The sequence below is a fragment of the Vicia villosa genome, linkage group LG3 (assembly GCF_029867415.1).
Source record: "Vicia villosa cultivar HV-30 ecotype Madison, WI linkage group LG3, Vvil1.0, whole genome shotgun sequence".
Classification (NCBI taxonomy): domain Eukaryota; kingdom Viridiplantae; phylum Streptophyta; class Magnoliopsida; order Fabales; family Fabaceae; genus Vicia; species Vicia villosa.
Genome location: NC_081182.1, coordinates 63,362,129 through 63,385,709, shown reverse-complemented (window position 1 = coordinate 63,385,709; position 23,581 = coordinate 63,362,129). Strand labels below are relative to the sequence as shown.

Genomic DNA, 23,581 nt, shown 5'->3' with positions numbered 1-23,581 from the left:
ACACACACTTTATGGCTCTATGATCTAACTTGGTTCTACCAGAGGATATAGTTAAAGCATAGACCAAACAACCAAAGACTCTTAAGAGTTGAAGGTCAGGGAGTTGGTTATGAAGCAGGAAATAGGAAGATTTGTGAATGATACCATATTAAGTAACAGAAAGAAAGAAAAACTGAACAATAAAGGAGATCTAGAAATTATTCTCCATTGACTGATGATGATTAGAGGATACATAGAGTTCTTTATATAAGGTGATAGTCACACTTATCTTGCATCATTTCTAACAAACTAAGAAAAAGCATAAGGTGGAAACTAATAAGACAAAATAAAGGCATGGAAGGTGTGATGTGTGCATAACACGTGATAAGCATCATAACCTAAACAGGTCACTACAAACTTCCCATAATGGGCCATAAAGCCCATTTAGAGCATTAACTTTGATAGCACTGCAACAAATCTTCACCAAATACACATCATCAAAGGGTGAATGACGGAGATTGGCCATGTTAATAATGCGCCATTTTAGAGGATCTTTGTAAATGTTCCGCCATACTGAGCACACTCGGCATGCAATCGTCAAAATTTGAACATTACCAAGTCTCTCAAGGATTCTTAGTGTCAAATCTGACGGAAGATCAAGCCAATTTGGCCATGTTGTGGTTTCACTTACAACTTCCATTGGAATTCGAATATACTATAGAGAAAAATTTCATAACCTTTTATAAACAAACACCTATAGTGAATTGGAAACTAGTAAACGTTTAGAATTTAGATAGTGAAATGTAGTTTCCGATAAATTTTGAGCGTTTTGAAACAAAAACGTGGGGGCACGAATAAAAATTGCTCTGTTTCCAAGGGTAATGAAGAGTCGTTCACTTTCCTATAAGTAATTCTCTACGACTCTCCCATTCATCGCACATTTTACCTTATCAAGTAAAATTGGTACTCCCTCCATCCCAAAATAAGTGTCATAGTTGACACTTTCACATAGATTAAGAAAATATAATAAATGAATGAAAGAAAATGACAATTTTACCAAATTATCCTTAGTTGTTATTGGTGTATTCTTATCATCATTATTGTAATGTGAGAGATATAATAAATGAAGAGTACTAATTAGAGGGTACAATTGGAAGATAAAAACTAAAATTGTATTGGGAACTAAAAATGACACTTATTTTAGGACAAATAATTTTTACAAATGTGACATTTATTTTGGGACAGAACGAGTAATAAAATTATTATAAAAAATATTTGTGCTATAAAATTATTGGCTAAATTACAATTTATATTCTCCTATTTTAATCGATTCACTAAATTAGTCCTTTATTTTATTTTTAAATACGGTGTAGTTTTTATTTCTTATTTCATTTTTAGTAAAAAAAATTGACGTGTAATTTTTTTAATAGATAACATAGTTTGAGTTAGGTGTATAGGGACTAGAGATTACAATGGATGTCATATGAGTGTTAAATATGTTTGGATCCACCCCAAAAGGTAGGTTATAGGTGAGTGACTTCTCCTACTTATATATGCTCATGTCACCAAATGCATTTCCAACGTGAGACTATTATCCACACTCACACTTATATTTATTCTCAACACTCCCCCTTAAGTGTGAGTCCGCAATGCTCCCCCTCAAGTGGAAAGTCCTCTTCCACTTACACTTGTCCCACTGATGGACACACGAGACACTCTACGCAGTGTGTATTTATTCTCAACACTCCCCCTCAAGTGTAAGTCCACAATGAATACAGTATTATAATACCTTTTTCAAATATGTAGACAAAAAATAAAGGAAGCAAATCTATATTCCTAAAATCATAGACAAAAAAAATGAAGCAAATATTAGAAGTAGAGGCAAATTAGAAATAGAGATGAACATTGAAGTGAATCTAAAGTGGAAAGTTCATAGAGATTTTTCGTTTATTTGTTTCAATTTATTTTTCTTTTATTTTCATTCATCTGTCTTGTCTTGAGTCTTAAACCATTTACAAACATCTGCATCTGTGCAGTAGCGTCCAGATTGTGAGTAGGACATGCTACTAAGAGTCTTTTGAATCTTTTATATGCTTCCCCAAGTGCTTCACCCTCTTTCTGCTTGAAAGTGAGAATGTCTATATCTCTTCCGCCTTTTGAGTTGATTTATAGTGCTGGGATGCAGTTGAAATTGTGCCGCATTCACCGGTTGGATCGCAATTATCATTCGACCACCCAGTAAATTATTTCCTCCATAATCACCAAGAAGTATTTCAACAGGTGGTGGTGGATCAACTGCCATCGTCTCGGGGATTGTCTCGATATCTGACTCTGAATTCTCAGAACTAACCGTAACTACTTCTTCTTCTTTTTTTATCTTTTATGATCTGTTCTCCTTCTGATGCTGCCAATCTTTCTCTTCTTGCTTGTTTATGCAATGTTTTTTCTGGTTCTCCGTCAAAAGGAAAATCAACTGAGGCCTTACCTCGCATAAACAAATTAGGCAAATGTTAGTTATGAATAATCAAAATACAATAAATAAAATTTTGGTTGACGAGCAACAAAATTTCAATAGAATGAAAATTAAAAATTGGTATTTTGGCAGTCCCCAGCAACGACACCAAAAACTTGATCCGAAAAATAGCAAGTGTACTATTTTTACCGATGTAGTAATAGTGGGTTATAACCCAAATATCGATCTCGAGGACTACGTAAGAAATACTGATTCATAATTTATAATTCAATTGAACAAAAACAGTAGTTTGTAAAATATGGAATGAATCCGTACACATAAATAAAAGCGGAATAAAAAGTTGGTTCTTTTTTAATGTAAAAGACATGCTAGGGTAAGTGGTTGTTTAGCTTGCAACAACCCTGAATTCAGATCTCTTCAACAAGTTCATGGTATCCAGTTACCCAATATTTATGATGTTTTCCCCCAAGTCCTTAGTGGGAAAACCTTTGGTCATACAATTTAAAACCTAAGTCCTTAGATACATAAAATGAAACCAAGCCTTAATTTTATCAAGATGTGACAGGTGATTATAAGGTATCGCTAGTCCTAGGTGATCTATACTATAATCAAATTATGCACAAACCCTAACAACTACGGTCTGGTACCTGTTAGCCATAGATTAATCTTTATTTGAACGATAAAGAAAACATTAAGCATAGTGCATAATTTAACTGAATAATAGCAAGCAATGTATTGAAGAAATCAACAATTCAGAGTCATTACAATAACCAAATCAGGACCACCCCCATAGCATTGGGGGGTTTAGCCTCTCATAATATTCAAGAAAGACATACTCAAGACTATAGACATTACTCAAAATTAATGGTGACTTTGATCTTCAATGGTAGAAATCCTTGAATTCCTCCATCTCCAAAACTCTTGATGAAGCTATCTTCTATCTTCTGTGATTTTCTATCGTATGATGCAAAAGTACAAATCAACTTCTTAAAACTCAAAATAAATAGTCTAGGTACAAGTCTAAATCAAGTGTAATGTCAAAAGTGCCCTCAAGGTGGAATTATAACAAAAAACCTAAAATAAGAAGAATTTTTGCTCACAGCAACACGGGCCGTGTTGCCCACCAGTTCCTTTTTTGTTCTGTGCCCAGCCATCCTGACACAGGCTGTGCAAGGCAGCACGGGGGGTCGTGTCAGTTCCCTGCCTTTTTGTATGGACAAGGTCCTTTCTTCTGACATGGGTCGTGTCAGGAGACACGGGTCGTGTTGGACTTCAGATTCTTCTTTTTTCCATCTTCTCCTTTTGTCACCCTTTTTCATAGATGCGATATCTCTTTCGACAATTCCACTCGACCTAAAACATGCACATAAACAACCAAAACGCATCACATGAACCTAATTAACTTAAATTAAAACAAAATGCAAAGAAAACATAAAGAACAACCAAACTTCAAAACACACGAAAACATGATAAAAATAAACTCAAAGGGTTATCGAATTGACACATTTAGACCGAATACATGACAAAAATTAGATAGAAATGGTGACCGATCAACCTCTTTCTTCATAGATACCTCTACATGCCTAAATATATCAAATAGGATATCCCTAACAAAGTCATGTTGATATTTGAATCTTGAAAGTTTATTGCAATGAATAGCGTGTTTCCTAAATGCATCGAAGCACGCCTTGCGGCATACTGGATACCATGAATTCAGGGTTGTTGATCGATTGACCCCACAAACCAACATGAGTCTTTTCAGCATGCTTTGACCCCACTCACACGCTTTCCAGGAAACTTCCCAAAAGGTCACCCATCCCAGAATTACTCCAAGTCAAGCACGCTTAACTGTGGAGTTCTTATGGAACGGGCTACCGAAAAGAAAATGCATCTTATTGGTATAGGTATTACCCATCAATCCTTATAAGCTTTCCTTCAACCATGCAGTCCCATACCTGCATAGCCTCAGGATCCCTCTCATTCCGATGTGGCGAGCACCCTTGCCCTCTTCGGCCTCAGGTGTTACATGTAGTGCAACCCCCCTCGCCTTCTTCGGCCTCAGGTGTTACACATACAAGGAAAACATCATCAACAATAAATAAGGGAATCATAAGTCGATATTTAAGGATGATATGATACTCTACCGAGGACATATGTTGGCCTAAACCATCAATAGGAATAAGAAGGAGAAAATCTCGAGCATGCACTGCTTGCTAACAACCAAAAACTACTTTCTTTCTTGTGGTCATGTCAAAATTTACATCCATGTCCTGAACACTTTTACTAAAAACAACACTCGCCAAAATATGTTGTGATTTAAGAGGGACAATGTCCTTTCTTGTAAAACCTCTAATCTAAAAATTTGGAATCACAACACTAAGATCATCCAAAGCTCTGCCGAAATCAAGGTTCAAACTATGTATCCCAACTTCTCTCAATATATGATCCTGTAACACCTAAGATTGGACACTAGAAGCCACAAACGCTTATGAGGAAGCCTCCACTGCTGAGAACAAGCCCAATCCACAAACTCTAATAGGTAAAGAAGCCACCGTCCATTGAAGTTCCTCGAAACCAACCACGATGTCTTCAATCTCCCTTCGCAAGTTTTTATCATACCAAATAGCTAGTTTCTCCATGTGATTAGGTTGACATGTTCCGAGGCCAAAAAAGAGTTTGGAAACACCCATGCAAGAACAAAGTAGAAGAAGCTCACTATGAGGATCCCTTAGTTATGAAAGATGATGCATAAGCTTAACAACTATAGTCGCTCTCTTCATGGACAACCTCTCGATAAATCCTTCATCTAGACTAACAGCCCTTCCGAGCAACTCTATCCACAACATCAGCCTCCCAATGTTTGTAGGAAAAAACTTCTCATGAATCACACGTTGGCCAAAAGATTTCAATTTTATGAATATTCAATTTGAGACTTAATATTGGACCGGTCTCCTAAATGGTGTCAATAGCTTTTACCACCTTCGTTGAATCCCTTATGATGGTCTCATCATCAAGGTACCAAGCATGAAGAGGAAACTTACAATTATCACTGATCTAATGAATAAGTTGGTGTAACACAAAGGTAAAAAGGAGCGGCCCTAACGGGTCACCTTGTTGCACTCCAATGGCTGACAAAATATGTCAATCTCCAAAGTATAACTTTGTTACCTTAGCATAGAGAAACTCAACCCACAAGAAAATATATGTCACCCTCACGTATCACAGAATGGTTGATCAATTTTCCAGGTTGAAAGCATTCATGAAATCTATCATGAGCATAGTCACATAGTCATCTCCACGTCACTTGCTCAACACCCAGTTGGGACTTTGCAAAGTGGCCTCATCACATGATACCCTGAACCTAAACAAGAAGTTATTGAGATATCGTGCCAAATCCTTACTGACTCATTTCATTGTAACCTTGGATACTAACTACCTCCAAATAGAACCCACAACAGCCGGTTTTATATTAGAACCGCTCCCCATCCGTTGACAACAAAGGGGAGCTTGAGTTCATCATCAATGAAGTAAAGACATACGCTGATTTACGGGCTATGTGAAATATTTTTTTTTCATTTAGAATCAAAAGTTTCAATCAAGCTGAATGCGATTGTTTCAAGATCTATCGATGATATTATCAAGATGTTGCAATGTCCACCAGGATGTTGAAGTGTAATGTTTAATCTATGTTAAAATTCCTTATGTATTGCTTATTTTATGATATAAATGGTATTTTGATTTTGTGAAGTTGGTGTATTTAAATTATGTTTTTCTTTTCTGTAAAGCATTATTCTGAAAACACATAGTCGGTTTTATATCGAAACTGCATCTCCAAAAGAATTTGTGTTTTATTATATCTTGATACCTTTCAGAGTTGTATCTCCGAAATCTAGAGGCAAATACATATATTTTCAAGGTGCGCTAGAAAAACATAAGGTGTATTAAGAAATTTTAAAAAAAATGATAAGGTTGTACCCAAATAGAGGAGAAATCTACTTGCCAACCTCTATTTAATCCAGAAATTCAGTTAATTTGAAATTTCTGGTACAAAATACCAGAGATTTTGTTAATTTGAAATTTCTAATATACCGGAATTTTCAAATTTCCGATGTACCGGAAATTTTAAATTAACTAAATTTCCGGTATGTTGTAATTTTTGGTTTTTTAAACAGTTGAGATTTTACCGACACTTTTGGAGGGTCCTGATTGCACCGATACATTTGTGTGGTCTAGAATGCACCACCATTTGTATAAATAGGGGTCTTAGGGTTATCGAATAACACATCATTTCAACAAAATGCCTCTTCCTCAGTATTTTATTAATGTAGAAGTGTATTTCAATGGCCGCAACCCTATTGTTCAAACCAAGATTCCAGATGGGCCTGAATCCTTTGCCACCTTGAAAGAAACGTTGAACAATTTGCTATCTGATTCTGATAACAGAAGGGTGACAAAGATCGAGTTTCGGGAGGACTGGATTGATACAAATGGAAGGGTGAAATACAACTTAATCGAGTTGAATAATGATGAAGATGTGAATGACATGTGGAAATTATTTTGCTATAGGATAACGAAAGGTCTGATCGAGTTGGATGCTCAGATTCAAAGATCCGTTGACGACATAATGAAGTGTCTGATTCGTCTAGAGTCTTCCGGTAGTGCCTACGTTTTCATGTTTCGGAGTACTATTTATGCTTGTTTGTTGTTTGTCATCTGATGTTTGTTAACTATGTTTGTTTGTTATTGATGTTATTTTCTTTATCTACTCGAAACATGTACTAGCCAAAAAGATTACGCAATAAAAAAGATGTTTATACATAAGATGTTTGTACAAAATATACAAATATACAAATAATACAATCATAACAAAATAAATCTATATAGGTCCTCCACGGACAACATCCCCCAACCTAACTAAAATATTGTGAATCTCACTATTAGGGTTCACCAAACCCATGAGGCTATCCAAGTAAACTGCGATGTACTACAAGCGGCTGTCCTGGTCACCAGTGAAAGGTGGAGGTGGTGATGGTGCTGGTGCAGAAGCCCTAGTACCTGAAGGCCCTAAAACATTTGATGTTGCGGTAGGTGGTATGACCCTAGGGTGTGACACACTGAGGAACCACTCAGATAACCAGCAACTTGTCTGGTGTCAGGACGAGATATAGCATCAAGCGCCATGTACAACATCGTCAATGCAGCCACTCCCCAAGCCCAACATGGGGTCTCAAGGTCGCTAAATAAAGAAAGATAACAGACATCTATATAAACTCTAGACTTGTCCGCAAAGAGAGTACATGCCACTAGATGTAGCATGTACGCCCTAGCGGAAGCCTGGTACCTCTCTGCATCGACAAGCTCCTGATAAACCTTCCTTAACCAAGATATCCTGAGGTGAAAGCCCCGAGTGTCACCAAACTCCTTAGCACAACCAACTCACTAACCTCTAAAGCATCCATCACCATGTGCACCACCGTCGCCTGGTCCATATGAACAGGTGTAAAAAATGTACCCGCAATCGGAAGCTGATAATAGAGGGGCGTCCAGCATCGTCAGGGAGCATCCAACAAAGTCCATCAAATAGAAGTCCTGAACTATCCTCGCCACCTACTTAGGCATCGGTCTCTCGGGGAAGTTCTTCAACTTTGACCCGTGAGAAGTGACCTTCAGCACTGGATGCTACTGTAACAAAAAAAATACAATTAAAACACAGTGTGTAATAAAAATTGCATAATAAAAATTAAGCACTAAAGCAATGTTACATACTTCGCCCTGCCATATCCTATAAGTGACATGGTCAGGATATCCTGTCAAAACAGACCTGTCAGAAGGTCCTCCTGGAAAAGCTCCATCAGTGTGTACTGATGGCTCCATAGATGCACTTGTGGTGGTGTCCGTATCATGCACCACCCGCTCCTCAGTGACCCCATCCTCAACTAAAGCCACCCGCTCCTCAACTCTAGGCACCTCCTCATCAACAACAGGTACCTGCTCCTCCGCAACAGCCACCGGCTCTCGAACAACAGCCACCGCCTCAACCTCAGCAACCTCATCCTGATACACATGCTCGTCCACAACACTGGATGCTCTACCACCCCAGCAGCGAGGTGCACAGAACCCCCTATCCTCCTACTCAGCCTTCCGTTTCCGATTAGAACCAGTTGGAGGAACGCGTCCAACACGTAAGACTGATGTACTAACCTCACCACCAGCCGCCCAAGCACGAGCATCGCCTCTATCAATGGCCCGACCTGCAACAGTACCATCTCTTCCTCTAGTCCTCACTGTAAAAAATATAAGAAAAATAGCACTTTAAAAAAATAGAAATACCGGAATTTTCAAATTTTCCATTATGGGAAAAAATATCGGAAATATCAAAATTTCTGATATTTTATAATTTTATAAAGATATCGAAAATTATGAAATTTCCGATATAAAATACCTGAAATTTTAAAATTTCCGGTACAAAATTTCGGAAATTTCATAAATCTACCGAAAATTTACTTGTTTTCGACAAATTTTAGGTACGCTCCTCAAATTTCAGGTATCGCTCAAAGATTTGAATATTCCGATATTTCACACAAATTTTAAAAAATGTGGTAATGAATTTCTGTTGGACATTTAGGAAATTTCATTCACTTTGGAGGGTGCCCCAAATATAATTTTGGGATGGCGAGTTAATTTCTTAGAGCCTTCTATTGTTAAGCATTTTTTAACACTTTAAAAAAAAAAAAATTCTTTTGTTTAGATTTAAAAAAACAAGTGCTATTGAAAATTGAAGCTAATGTAGTGATATCAACAAAATCGACTTTTTCATTTTAAAATTTTCAAAATTCACACATTTTCTGTATCTCATCACATCTATTTCTTCCAACAATTTAGAACCACTTCTCATTCTCCCTCACTTTATTTTTAATTTTCTAACTTTAAGTTTGATTAAGAAATGAAAGAAAAAGAAATACGTGATGCGATTAACATAGAAGACGAGCAAAGATTGACTATTTGAATGTTTAATATCTTAACGTTCTCAATAATAGGAAATGATCTGATTACTTGTAAGTCACCATGTGTCATTTTTATTTAACCGCGTGCATCAGTTATGCATAGTAATTAACAGAGATTATTACTATAACTTATAACAACGATAGTCATAGTGTCCTTAATGACTTTTTAATTGAATAACTATTTGAATAGGTTTAAAATCCAAACTTCAGAATTAATAAACCTTGAAACTAACCAATCTTCAAAATTGTAGTATAAAGCAAACGTCTCATAACTTCCCCTGGTCTGGATAATTAAAAATTAATTTAAGCATATAGAATTAACTAAGAACAATAAAATTAATGATAAGGGCTGGGATTGCCTACTCTAGTCTCTTATTACATCAACTCCTAGGCTTCTACATTTCTCCATAAGGCCAAAAACTATAGTATTCGTCCTATTCATCATCTGATGTCTCATAGAACCAATAAGACTCAAGTTCATCATCTGGACGTTTCAAATCTTTGATCTGATCGGCAAATCTTTTCTCCAAGCTATCATTCAATTCTAGATATGGACATCTCCGAATGTCAAGAGATTTAAGAAGATGACATTTATCAAGAATGGCAAGTAAACCAACATTAGAGAGCACATGTCTTTTGATATCAAGATGACATAAGGCAGGCATAGTTTCAGCAATAATAAACGCAGTAGCATCAGACTTGGAAAAAACTAACCCCCTATTTAAATGAAATTTAAGCGATTTCAAAAGAGGGCAAGATCGACCAAGGACCTCAAGGGAACCCCCAGTTACAAAGGAAAGTGAAATGTCAACCATCTCTAACTGCGAAAGCTTACTCACAGCTTCACGGAATCCTTTATTTGAAATGTCCCAGCAATCTACCATCCGTAAGGAAAGAAGGTGACTGCCACTGTAAAATTTGGAATTAAAAACAATAAGACAGAAACAATAAGACAGATAGGAGCAAACAAAGTTGGTGATAATTACTTGTTAGCTATGCATTCAAGGAGATTATCGGTGGCAAAACGCTCAATATCAATGTCTTCGAGTTGACCACAACTTCGTTCAACAGCAATGCAACAAATGTTGTCCAAATACTTATAATTACGGACGTGAGGCATGTGAATAGTGCGCCACATGAGAGGATCCTTGCAAATGTTCCACCATAATGGGCAAACTCTGGATGCACTGGCTAAAATTTCAAAAGTACCGAGCCTCTTAAGGATGTTTGCTGTCAAATCTTTGGGAAGATCAAGCCAATTTGGCCCTGTTGTGGTTTCACTATAAAATTCCATTGCTGGAACTGGAATATACGTGGAAACGATTTGATAAACTTCTTTAAATACATACAGTGAAAACTAAACGGTTAGATTTTAGAGAGTGAAATGTAGTTTCCAATAAACGTTGAACGTTTTCAAACAGAAACGGAGGGGGCACGAATATAAATTGCTCTGTTTCCAAGGGTAATGAAGAATAGAGCTGTTCACTTTCCTATAAACGATTTCTATTACTCCCTCTCCTCATCACACATTTTAGTAGTTTTACCTTAATAAGTAAAATTGGTAAAACAATTAATTAAAAAGTTATATTTAAATTTATTATAAGTATATTAAAAACTCTTTAATTTCTTATTCTAAAATAAATCTTCTCTTCATTCAATAAATATATAATCAAATTTAATAAAATTAGAAATAAATCATGGAATCAATCAGGAATAAATATAGGGGGTGGTATTTGCCACATGTACCACTTGTGTCATAATAGTATGGATAATTGAATGCAAATAATGTAGTACTCCAAATAATGCTACTGTGCTTTTTCAATTTTTTATTATATTAAATATTAAATTAGTGTATATTGTGTGATTAGTGAGACATATTTTAAAGTTTTAAATGGGTAGTATGGATATTTACAAATTTTAATTAGGTGGTTTAAATAATGGAGAAGTGTGAAATAATATATTATATTAAGTGGGGTCCATTTATACCACCAAATTGGGTGGTATGGATGTGGATGCTCTAAGTTTAGCGTAGGTTTATTGAGATTTGAATTTGAGATTTTTAAAAGTACCGTGGATCTAGTAAACTACTTAAAAACTGATATGAATAATTGGATATTTGTTTTCCAATAATTTTATTTCTTATCTATAACCATATGTATTTACTGTTTGAATATTATCTTAATAAATATGATCAATCTCTTTGTAAAAATACATCGATGAAATAATATAGAATTGTTTTCATCTTTCTCTTTTCTCTTTTATCTTCTCTCCTTATTTTAGAGCACGTTATCTGCACGAAATTCCACTAAACTTGAAAAAAAAATAGAGCTCTAACTATTAGAGGTAATATTAGTTTATTATTGTATTTTTTTTCATTATCCGGGTTGAATTTTGATATTATGGGTCTATTTGTTTCAGCTTTAAAAAAATGGATTTTTTCTTTGTATTTTTGAAAATAGATTTTTTAAAATCGTTTTTCAAAATATTATAAGTTTTTTATTTTGGTTTTTTCTAAAATGAAACACTAATTTTGACATCCAATAACATAAACATACATTATTGAAGACCAAAATTTAGTCAAAATCCCAATTTTTCCAAAAAGTTGTATTTCAAAAATGATTTTCATGAAAATCTATTTGAAATAGCTTCAAAATTAAGTGATTTTTTGAAATTTTGATATCCAATTTTTTTTCCATAAATAGATGAAATACCTAAAATAACATTTTAAGAATAACTATTCAAACAAAATTTTCATTTGAAGCTTTTATAAAAAGTTTCTTTGTAAAAAAAATTTTCACAAAATTATGTAACACTATAAAAATCATTTTCTGTTAAAATTTTGAAGGTGCGAGAAACACAATAAATGGGGATTTGAATTGGGTTGCACTAAATGTAATCTTTTCACAACTCAAAACACAAGGTTAACAAGTGAATAAAAATATATGAACACAATTATTTTATCCTGGTTCACTGTTAACGAAGTTACTCCAGTCCATCCGCCAAAGTGATTTTTCCTTCTCAATAAGGACTTAATCCACCATAACCAAACTGATTACATACAACCACATTGACCGCAACCAAGGCCTTATTGAGACTCCTGACTAGCACCTAGTCTCTCAAGGAAACAACCACAATAAGCTTATGATCAACCTTGCTGACAACCCCAACAAGTTCAGCTGATCCTTATCTTAAAAACACTATGATCGCAGCCATAATCTTCTCAGGGCTTCTGACTAGCAGCTAGTCCCCCAAGGAAACAATCAACCAAGTTGATTACATGTGTGTATAACAAAGATGCTTCTAATAAGAAGATTACACAATGTTAAAGTACAGCAACACAAAAATATTGATAAGCAAGATACGAACAAAAGCTCCTTGCTAAAATAAAAAATTATACAAAGATTTCTCTAACAGAGTTTGTGTAGCATTTTGGTGTAGTTTTGTAGAACTGATTCGTTGATTTCAAATTCTTTCAATGACTTCCTATATAGAGAATGATAGATATGTTGGAGGGTAGAATAGGAAATGCAAAGTACAGTTGTAAAGTCCCCAACGGTCATGGTGGGAATGATAGTTAATAAGTACAGGTTGGAATGTACTTACACCACCGTATAAGAGTAGAGGTCACAATTTACGTTAGTACTTTTATGCTCACCATCACACGCACGCCATCCTTGATCTTTTAAGTCTTCAGAGGATTCTAATTATATGTTGATTGAAGCATGTTGTAGATGATTAGAACTTGAATCTTCAATACCTAAGTCTTTGAGTCTTCAGAGCTTGTTAAGCAGAACCTTGTCTTCAGAGTCTTTCATCACTTGGTGTTCAGAAGTGATGTCTTCAGATATTTTGAACTTGTTCAATAGAACCTCATCTTTAGCATCTTCAAAACATGTGACATAGAAGTAAAGATTTAGAAGGCCTCCAAAGTTTTCTTACAAAGTCATGATCACAAGCTCTTGTTCTAACGTTCCTTGGAACCGTTGCATAAGTAGCACTCCAGAATCTTGACTTCCATAGTAACACAACACTAGTATTCTTCTAGAGTGTTGAGTTCAGAACCTGATGACGTTGTACGCCTTCTTACCAGAGTCAGAACTTGCAAGGCAAAAGTCACACACTAGAAAGAAAATCGTTAGTGTATACAATTGTTCCTTTAGATAACATGTAAAGTTATCATCAAAACCTAAGGCCTGATGCAGAACCAATCTTGTTCTTACAATCTTCGCCTTTTTGATGATGATAAAACCATGTATTTTGATAAAACAATTTATACTGGGTAATCACCATAAAACTCAAATTCATAAAAGCTAACCCGTTCCCCCCGAATTCGTTAATACTTTAAAATTCATTTAAGCTTGTTCAAAGTCTCCCCCATAGCCCAAGACTCACAAAATAAATTTTTTAAGTACATAATAAACTATAGAGAAGGAATACTTCTCCATTGACGTCTCATCAGAGTCTGACTAGAGTTGTCTGGTCTTCATCTCAGAACCCGACGTACTACCAGAACATTAAAAGTATCATAACCTAGTTTAATTATTGTATTAATTCCAAGCATCAAACATCAGAACTTATAATGTTGGTTATCCAGAAGCTTGATCATACACCAGAAGGTTCCAAGCATCATAACACCAGAAGGTTTAGCACCTGAACCAACTTCTTACACACCATGTCTTCTGACCATGTTGTAGAACATGTTTTATGACCATATCTTATACCACGTCCTAGAATATGTCCTATAACCATGTCTCTTGACCATGTCTTAGAACACGTCTTTAGACAATGTCTTTTAGAACATGTCTTCTGACCGTGTCTTGGACCATGTCGTAGAACATGTCTTATGATCATGTCTTTAGAAGGTTCAAAACCTTTGAATTAGTACCAGAATAAGAGTAGACTTACTACATTTCTAAAAAGTTCGCAACTTCTAAAGTATCAGAGTCTAGTCCTTCAGAACCTTGGTTACAACAGCTTTCGGATAGTCCACGACTTCTGAACAGCTTTGTAAAATAACCAAACGTTGCTAGAGCACATGTTTAACATTCTTTCAGATAGTTCACAACTTTTGACCAAAATGTTTAATTAGAGATTACCCTTGACTTGCTTCTATACAGTTTTCCAACTTATGAAGCATTAAAGTCAAAACACCACACTTTCAAAAAGTTCACAACTTCTGAACAATAGGTGTTATTAACACATGATCACCTTTCTTTCAAACAGTCCACGACTTCAGAATAATTAAGGTATCTAAGCTTGATTTAACCATATTTTCAGAAAGTTCACAACTATTAAACAATAGGTGTTATCAACACATGATCACCTTACTTTCAAACGGTCCACGACTTATGAACAGTTAAGGTATCTGAGTTTGATTTAACCATATTTTCATAACGTTCACAACTTCTGAAACATACATTGTCTCAGTGCACACATGTATTGAATCAAAGTGAGCTTGCGGAATATAAGAGCGTAGGTTCACAACCTCTTTTCTCAAAAAGCATATAACTTTTGAATACATCATAGTGTCAGAGCAGAAATAACTTTCATAGATAAGTAAAATATCAAAGTAAGATTCATTTTATACAGTTCACAACTTCTAAACAACGACATCTTTTCTAACATATGCTTTTAGCTCATCAGAGCAACTTCCATGCATTTTGATCTTGGTTACGTCCGCTGACGCCAATATCTTGATCTCGTATTCTGACATTAACTTCTTAGGATCTTCTGATGCCATATGGACTTATACCAAATTATGATCTTCTGATAGCTTATCCAGATTACCTGTCTATTAAAGTCAGTGAACTTTTGCAAATTTCATGAATCAAACGTGGGTTAGTAGCAAAAGCATTTTATATCATGTTTAACATGTTTGGGCTTTGAGCATGAGATTATATATCATCAAAATCATTACTTTTTCTATCTCTTGTCATTATCAAAAAGGGTTTTTAAGACAAGAAAATAAAAGTTTGCATTGAAAGAGAAGGAATAAAGATACAATTGTTCTAGAAACAAAAGAAAAAATATGCTTAAGTTCTAATACAAAGGGGTAAGGTTTAAATATCCTTCTTCTCCAACTTAGCCGTGAACTCCTTCAGCAATTCAGACATCTGCTTGAATTCAGCATCCTTAGCAGAAACCATTTTATCCTGCTTATCCAAGCGTTGATGGATGCGACGATTTTCTTCATGCTCTTTTTCCAAAATAGCCTTCAGCCTAACTGGCTGGTCTTCAATCACCATATCTTATTTACCCTTAGTGCCAGAAGTTTGACCATCAGTCAACATCGTAGCAGAACCAAAAGGTTGATCACCAGTAAGAAATCTTCCAACACCGGAAGCATCAACAACAACAGCTTCCAAAGAACCGGTAATATCAACACCAACATGTTGTTCAAGTATGGAAACATGAACCTCTAGAGCAGGCAAACTTAAGGGAGGATTTAAGAAGATTTTCAACCATTATTCAAACCTCTTTTCAGTATCTTAACGACAAATGGATTTTATGATATCAGATTTGAACTACATCCATCTTCTGAAGTTAATCCATATAGCTTCAGTCCTATCAGGATCCATACTATATGAAGAACCTTTGAGAGTTCGTTGAAGCGTGAGAAAAGCATTTTACTGAAATTTGTTCCATAAGCTCAGTGAAGGTAGGTGGGTGAACATAAGTTCGTTGAAATGCAAGATGATAAGAGGTGTTTTGGATGTTGTAGAAAGTGTTGGATGGAATCTTTATGAAGGTTTCTGGCGAATGAACATAAGGACTTTCTTTTGAAACTGGAGAATTTTGTTGAGTAGATGTTGTTCCAAGTATGGAGACAGGTGATTTGGTTAAAGTGGTAGCTTTTGGTGAGAGACCTGAGGAGTCTAAGGTTAAATCAACAGAACTCTTTTCAAGAATATCTGAATGATATGTTTATGTGATGAGTCGAGATGCGTTCTTGTTTTGAATCAGATGAGAGTACAACAACTTCATCAGAATTTGTCGAGATATCATCATCCAAAGATTTTAGGAATTTTGTAACTTTTAAGTGTTACGAAAAGTGGATTTAGAGGAGGATGGGATGATTGTCTAGACAGGAAGTGGTTCTGAGTAAAATGACTAAGGTACATCTTGTGAATATGAAGCGGAGTTAAAATAGTCATCATCAGATGAACTGTCGAATTCCATGCTTGAAGAGAACTCAAGTTCGCCTCTTTGCGGGATAGCTTCTACTTTTCTACAAAGTTGGGCTGCAACCTTAGAGAGTGTTAGAAGTCGAACAACATACCCATAGTTTTCTGCAATAACATAGATATTTTTTAGAGTTTTAAAAGAGAAGACTTTAGGAGGATCAAGAACAATTGATACCGCTAACCGCAGCTTTAGGAGAAATGTTGGGTAGCTCCTTCTTCGTAATGCAGTCTTCTAAGTATATGAGAAGAGATTATGAGCCATATTTTGTTGTGAAAAGATATCCTTCTTATATACCCGGTGAATGATACAATGTAGATCTTGTCATAAAAACCTTTTGATGAGGAATAACTGCTGGGATTAAGGAAGTTAGGTTTATTCCGTCCAAGAGTTTTCCATACCATGGAGATAGATAATCCATCAGATTTGAGTTCTAAAGAAAGTCTATTAAAGCGCTGTTAGATAATGAATACTTATAATGTATGAGAAAGGTTCATCTTGTATCCTGAATCCAATATTGGTCTTAGAAGTTTCTTTAGGATGTCCCTTTTTAAGGATGCTTTGTTCTGAAGTAATCTCATATTATATGACGATCCTTGTCTATGCTTTAGACATCTTTTGAATAGACATCATCTTAGTCTTTAACTTCCTGATCCACTTGAGCAGAACTAATACCTTTTGATTTCAAAAGGTATAATCTTCAGTCCTGCAAAAGAAAATATAGTTCGCTTTGACATGTTTAACTGTTGTATATCCTATACTTGACCTTAAACATGTCAAAGCGAACTACCAAGTGATGCAAGCAATCGGAGTCCAGGTACCATGACAGGTGTCTCAATTTCTCTACTGAGAATATCTGCAACAAAGATGATTTGTTTCTTGGGTACCCATAGTATCTTGGGTCCTTTCTTATTAACAACCTTGGATTTAACAGTAGAATAATCATATTTGCAGGATTTAAAACAAGGAGGTTTAGCCAAAGGTTTTGCCTTAGATTTAGAATCATATTTTTCTTTTTCTTTTCCTTTATCTTTTGGCATAAACCCATCAGAAACAAAATGAGAATGAAGATTATTAGGTTGGTCTTCCTTATCAGAATTAGATTCGTCATAGGAGTTATAGCCAGTACCATTTGCCCCATTTTTGCTTCCTTATTAGATTTAGATTCGTCATAGGAGTTATAGCCAATACCATTTGCCCCATTTGTGTTTCTCCCTATGCTTATGGCTAGGAACTTATGAAAAGCTTTGTCATATTTTTAATGACATCATTAGTACTATCATAAGCTTCTGGAAGAACCCTCATGCCTTTGAGGCCAGAGTTCTCATCTTTTAATAAGAAAATTTCTTCATTTAGAATGAAGAAATCTTCCTTGAGCTTGTTGTTTTCAGAGGATATAAATTCATGGGATTTTTTTAAGTTCCTTGAATTTAATCTTGAGTAACTCATGTCATTCCTGAGTTTCAGTTAAGGAAGTAGATAATTCTAAATGAGAAAAGGCAGAGAATGCCTCTTTGAAGATTACCTCTTCTTCACCTGATTCTGAGCATGATTTGCCTTCTGAAGGGATCTCTTCTTCTAAAGTCCCTACGCAAGCCATTAGAGCTACGTTGGCCTGTTCTTCTTGAAACTCGTCTTATGAGGAATCAAAATCTTCCCAAGTTGCCATTAGCCCTTTCTTCTTTCCCTATTGTAACTTAGGACAGTCGTATTTGAAGTGTACTGCCACGTTACATTCATAACAAATGACCTCTTTTCCACTACACTTCCTTTGATCAGAAGTAGACTCGACATGACCATCCGTCCTTCTAGTACCTCTGAACTAGTTGCCTTGATTTCTCTTCCAGAGGCGGTTAACCCTTATAGACAGCAGAGACAACTCATTTTCTATTCTATCAAAATCATCTTCTGAATCCTCAATCTCTTCATCTTGAATAGCTTTGGACTTCTCAAAACTTCAGACACATTTGAGCGTAACATATTTTCCTCTCTTATGAGGTTCATCTTGCTTTAGCTCAATCTCATGACTTCTTAGAGAACTCACTAGTTCCTCTAAAGAAGTATTGTTCAGATCCTTTGCAAGTTTGAGTGCACTTACCATAGGCCTCCATTTAGATGGCAAGATTCTGATAATTTTCTTCACGTGATATGAAGTTGAGTAACCCTGGTTCATAACTCTCAGTCCATCAACTAAGGTTTGAAACCTTGAGAATATTGTCTCAATTGTTTCATCATCCTCCATCTTAAAGTCTTCATATTTTTTAATCAAGGCATGGGCCTTGGTTTCTTTGACTTCTGCATTACCTTCATGAGTCATTCTTAAGGATTCAAATATAGAATTGGCAGAGTCTCTATTTGTTATCTTTTAATACTCAGTATAAGAGATCACATTCAACAGAATTATTCTAGCTTTGTGATGATTCTTATACTCATTCTTTTGTTGGTCGTTCCTTCTTCTTCTTCTTTCGAATTTGTTTCCTCTATCATCGACAAGATGTATGTAGCCATCAACTATCATATCCCATATATCAACATCATAGCTCGGAAAGAAACTTTCTATTCTATCTTTCTAGTAATCAAATTTTTCTCCATCAAAGATTAGAGGTTTAGAGTTGTAGTGATTTCTTTCATTGATAACTGGTGGAGGTAGTGGTGTAGGATCAACCATAGTATTTCTGAAACTTGTCTGGATCTTTATCTGACATGGTTAAGCAAATTAAACCAGAACCGGAGCTTCGATGCCAATTGAAGGTACGAGAAACACAAGAAAGGGGACGTCATAAATTGGGTTGCACCAAATATAATATTTTCGTAACTTGAAACAGAAGGTTAATAAGTGAATAAAAATAGATGAACACAATTATTTCTATCTTGGCTCGCTGTTAACAAAGTTACTCCAGTCCATTTACTAAGGTGATTTTGCCTTCTCAATAAGGACTTAATCCACTTTAACCAAACTGATTACAGACAACCACATTGACCGCAGTCAATTACTTCTTGAGACTCCTAATTAGCACCTAGTCTCTCAAGGAAATAACCACAATAAGCTTATGATCAACCTTGCTGACAATCCCAACAAGTTCAGATGATCCTTATCATGAAACCACTATGACTACAACCACAGTCTTCTCAGTTCTTCTAACTAGCACCTAGTCCCCCAAGGAAACAGTCAACCAAGTTGATTATAAGTGTGTATTATTAATATGCTTCTAATAAGCATATTACACAATGTCTAAGTACACAAACACAAAAGTGTTGATAAGCAAGGCACGAACAAAATCTCCTTGCTAAAATACAAAACTATACAAAGATTTCTCTAATAGAGTTTGTGCAGCACTTTGGTGTAGTTTTATAGACCTAATTTGTTGATTTCAAATTATTACAATGACTTCCTTTATAGAGAAGGATAGATTTGTTGGAGGGTTGAATAGGTAAGGAAAAGTAGAATTGTAAAGTCCCCAACGGTCATGGTGGGAATGGTAGATAATAAATACAAGTTGGAATGTCCTTACGCCATCCTATAAGAATAGAGGTCACAATTTACGTTAGTACTTTTATGCTCACACGCAAGCCGTCCTTGATCTTCTAAGTCTTCAGAGGCTTCTAATTGTATGTTGATTGAAGCATGTTATAGATGATCAAAACTTGAATCTTCACTACCTAAGTCTTTGAGTCTTCAGAGCTTGTTCTGCAGAACCTTGTTTCTAGAGTCTTCAACACTTAGTCAGAAGTGATGTCTCCAGATATTTAGAACTTGTTCAGCTGAACCTCATCTTCAGCATCTTTAGAACATGGGACACAAAAATAAAGCTTTAGAAGGCCTCCAAAGTTTCCTTGCAAAGTCACGACAAGAAGCTTTTGTACTAACGTTCCTTGGAACCGTTGCATATGTAGAATTCCATAATCTTGACTTTCATAGTAACACAACACTAGTATTTTTTCGGAGTGTTGAGTTCAGAACCTGATGATATCACACACCTTCTTACTAGAGTCACAACCTGCAAGGAAAAAACCACACACTAGAAAGAAAACTGTTAGTGTATATAATTGTTCCTTGAGATAACATATAAAGTTATCATCAAAATCTATGGTCAGATGCAGAACCAATCTTGTTCTTACAAACCTGTGAGCACAAATTGGTCTCTAGGACGTCCCGGGAAGGCTTCATGTGTATGAACAGATGCCTTCGTAGAAGCACGAGTCGTTGCCTCATTGGCATCATGTACCTCCTCATCAGTAACGTGTACCTCCTCATCAGCAACATGTACCTTCTCATCAGCAACAACTACCTCATCCACAACAACATGAACCTCCTGAGCCTCAACTGGTATCTCAGCCTCAACAGGTTCCTCCATAGGAACAAGCTCCTCCATAACAACTAGAATCCGCTCAGCCTCCACTGAAACAGGCTCCTCCACAACAACTAGAACCTGATCTGCCTCCGTAGGAGCAGGCTCTTCCACAACAGCAGAAAATCTAGAAAGTCAGTATTGGGGTGCGCAGAACTTCCCCTGACCCTGCGCCTGCTTAGCCATCCGTTTTCGATGAGAACCGGTCGGAGCATGTCGTCTAGCCCGTAGCTAGGAAGCATCTGCCTCAGCAGCTCTGGCGGCAGCTGCCGCTCTATTAGTGGTTCTGACGGCAATGGTGTTGTCCTTTCCTCTTGTCCTCATTGAAAAGAAAGGAAAAAACAAAAAAAATGATATGGAAAATATTACCAGAAATTCTAAAATTATTTCGGTACGATATACCGAATTTTTTTGGAAATTCTAAAATTTCTTTATTCCGAAAATTTTGAAATTTCCGGTATCTCCCATATTTTTTCCAAATAATTTCTGGTATGATTGAGAAATTTCCAGTATGGCACTTACTATTTGCAAAGAATTTTCGATATTACTGGGAAATTTCCTGTATCGCCCTGGAAGTTTCAAAATGTTCGATTTCCAACTGCAAATTTGTGAAATGGTGACAAATTTAGAAAATTTGAGTAGGATTATATTTGACTTTTCACTTATTTTAGAGGGATGGCATGTAGAATCCTCTATTTATAGACCTAGCTCATTGACTAAGTTATGGGTTAAGAACTGATTGCATCCCAAACTTTGGCTAGAGAGTAGGGATATGAAGACTCACTTCTTCCTTATTAATAGGAGGATCGGTTTTTTCTTTGAAGAGATGACAATAATGACCATTTAGAAACATGAAAATTTTCACACACTAATAGCATTGTAATTCGACAACTTCGGTTTGAACCAAACATCAGTTTGGGTCGGGCAATCTCATAACCCACCATGTCACACCTGCCCGATTTACTCTCTCATCTCTCAAAACGTCTTCATAATTAAATTATGACACTTTCTTCAAGAGTCCAATCCGAGTTATCTAATTCGATTTAGGCTCTGTTTGGCATGACATTTTTTGAGATTATAGCTTATAAGCTCATATAACAATAAAAGACATGTTTGGTAACGGTCTTTTCATCACGAGTTTATAGCTTATTTTACTAGCTTATAGCTTATTTTCCAGACGCTATTTCAAATAACGTTTTAGCTTTATAGCTTATCATTTTTTCTTCCATTTTATCCTTATTATTTTAACTATAATCCACTTTTATCCTCTATAGTTTATTTTAATTTAAAATAAAATAATTATATATTAAATGTCTTTTATGTCATTTTAATTAATCAGCTAGTTGAACAACTAATTTTACGAAACACTTGAATCCACTTATCAATTATAAGTCATCAGTCATCAGCTATAAGCTATAAGCTATCAGTCATCAGCCATAAACCATTAGCCATCAGCTAACTTATCAATCAACCGCTATTTTTACCAAACAGAGTTTTACATTATACAAATACATAACTAACTTTAGTGAATCACATATGTATAAATATTTGAAAAATGTAATTAACTAAGTTTACTAATAATTTAATGAATTATGATATAGCACAAATAATCACTAATCATATATTGTGCATGTTTGGATTGACTTCTACAAACTTCAAAAGCACTTCTAATCCACTTCAACTTAAAAATTGTTTTTTTCTCTCTTGTTTGGATACTTTTCCAAAATCAATTCTACTCCTCCAAAAACAATTTTAGTAGAAGCTACAATTTCTAACTTTTGAATTTAGTAGGATGAATTATACATTTATTATATGTTTTTTTTTACAATTCTTTTTAATTTTTCCTTCTTTAACCTATTTAATTGTCATCAACTACTTCTTCTTTTTTATTTGTATTAGAAATTATTATACCATTCAAAATTAATTTTGATAAAATTATTTAAACAACATTAATGGATATCAATCACTTCTATATTATTGTATCCAAACATAAATCAATTTTAGTAAACTCAATCATGTTAAAATCAATTTTATCAAAATCAATTCTATCAATAGTCAATTCAAACGTATATTTATTATTCAAATAAAAAAAATCTGGCTCTCTTATCATATGACTAGTGTCTTGTCTGGACCTTTCGACTTAGTTATTTACCAAATCTACCCTCAACCAACAAAGTTGAAAAAAGTGGGCAACCCCACTGCAAGAGTTTTCAGAACATATTCTTTCCCTTCACACGAACAAAAAAGAAACAAGGAACCATCCAATAAAGACAGTGTAAGGAAAGAGCCATCCCAAAAGAGGTTTGGTTCATTCAATGTGCCTACTCCACATCTGCTAATTCATTTATTGACATTAATATCCTTTATGACCAATCTACCTACACGTAATTCAAACTTCAAGTTAATGACATTTCATAATTCATATGTCTTTTTCAATGTTTTGAGTTTAAACAATCTAGTCCCTACAAATTCAAATGCACTAGGAAAAATATCATATATATAAAAGTAGTATGTTTAATTGTATTCTTAGTCTAAATTCTAAAAGTATTGTGTTTGTGTGATTTTAATTTTTTGTACTTTTTAAAGCTATTTTG

At 35.2% G+C, this 23,581-nt stretch overlaps 1 protein-coding gene across 1 annotated transcript; it reads right to left on the bottom strand.

Moving 5' to 3' along the window:
• Nucleotides 1-9,794: 9,794 nt before the first annotated feature.
• LOC131655954 (putative F-box/LRR-repeat protein 23) lies at nucleotides 9,795-10,750 on the bottom strand. Its single transcript, XM_058925753.1, has 2 exons — nucleotides 10,443-10,750; nucleotides 9,795-10,365 (listed from the first exon to the last, which is right to left on the bottom strand). The coding sequence occupies exons 1-2, from the start codon at nucleotides 10,748-10,750 to the stop codon at nucleotides 9,891-9,893; spliced, it is 783 nt and encodes a 260-aa protein (XP_058781736.1). The 3' UTR covers nucleotides 9,795-9,890.
• Nucleotides 10,751-23,581: the final 12,831 nt, after the last annotated feature.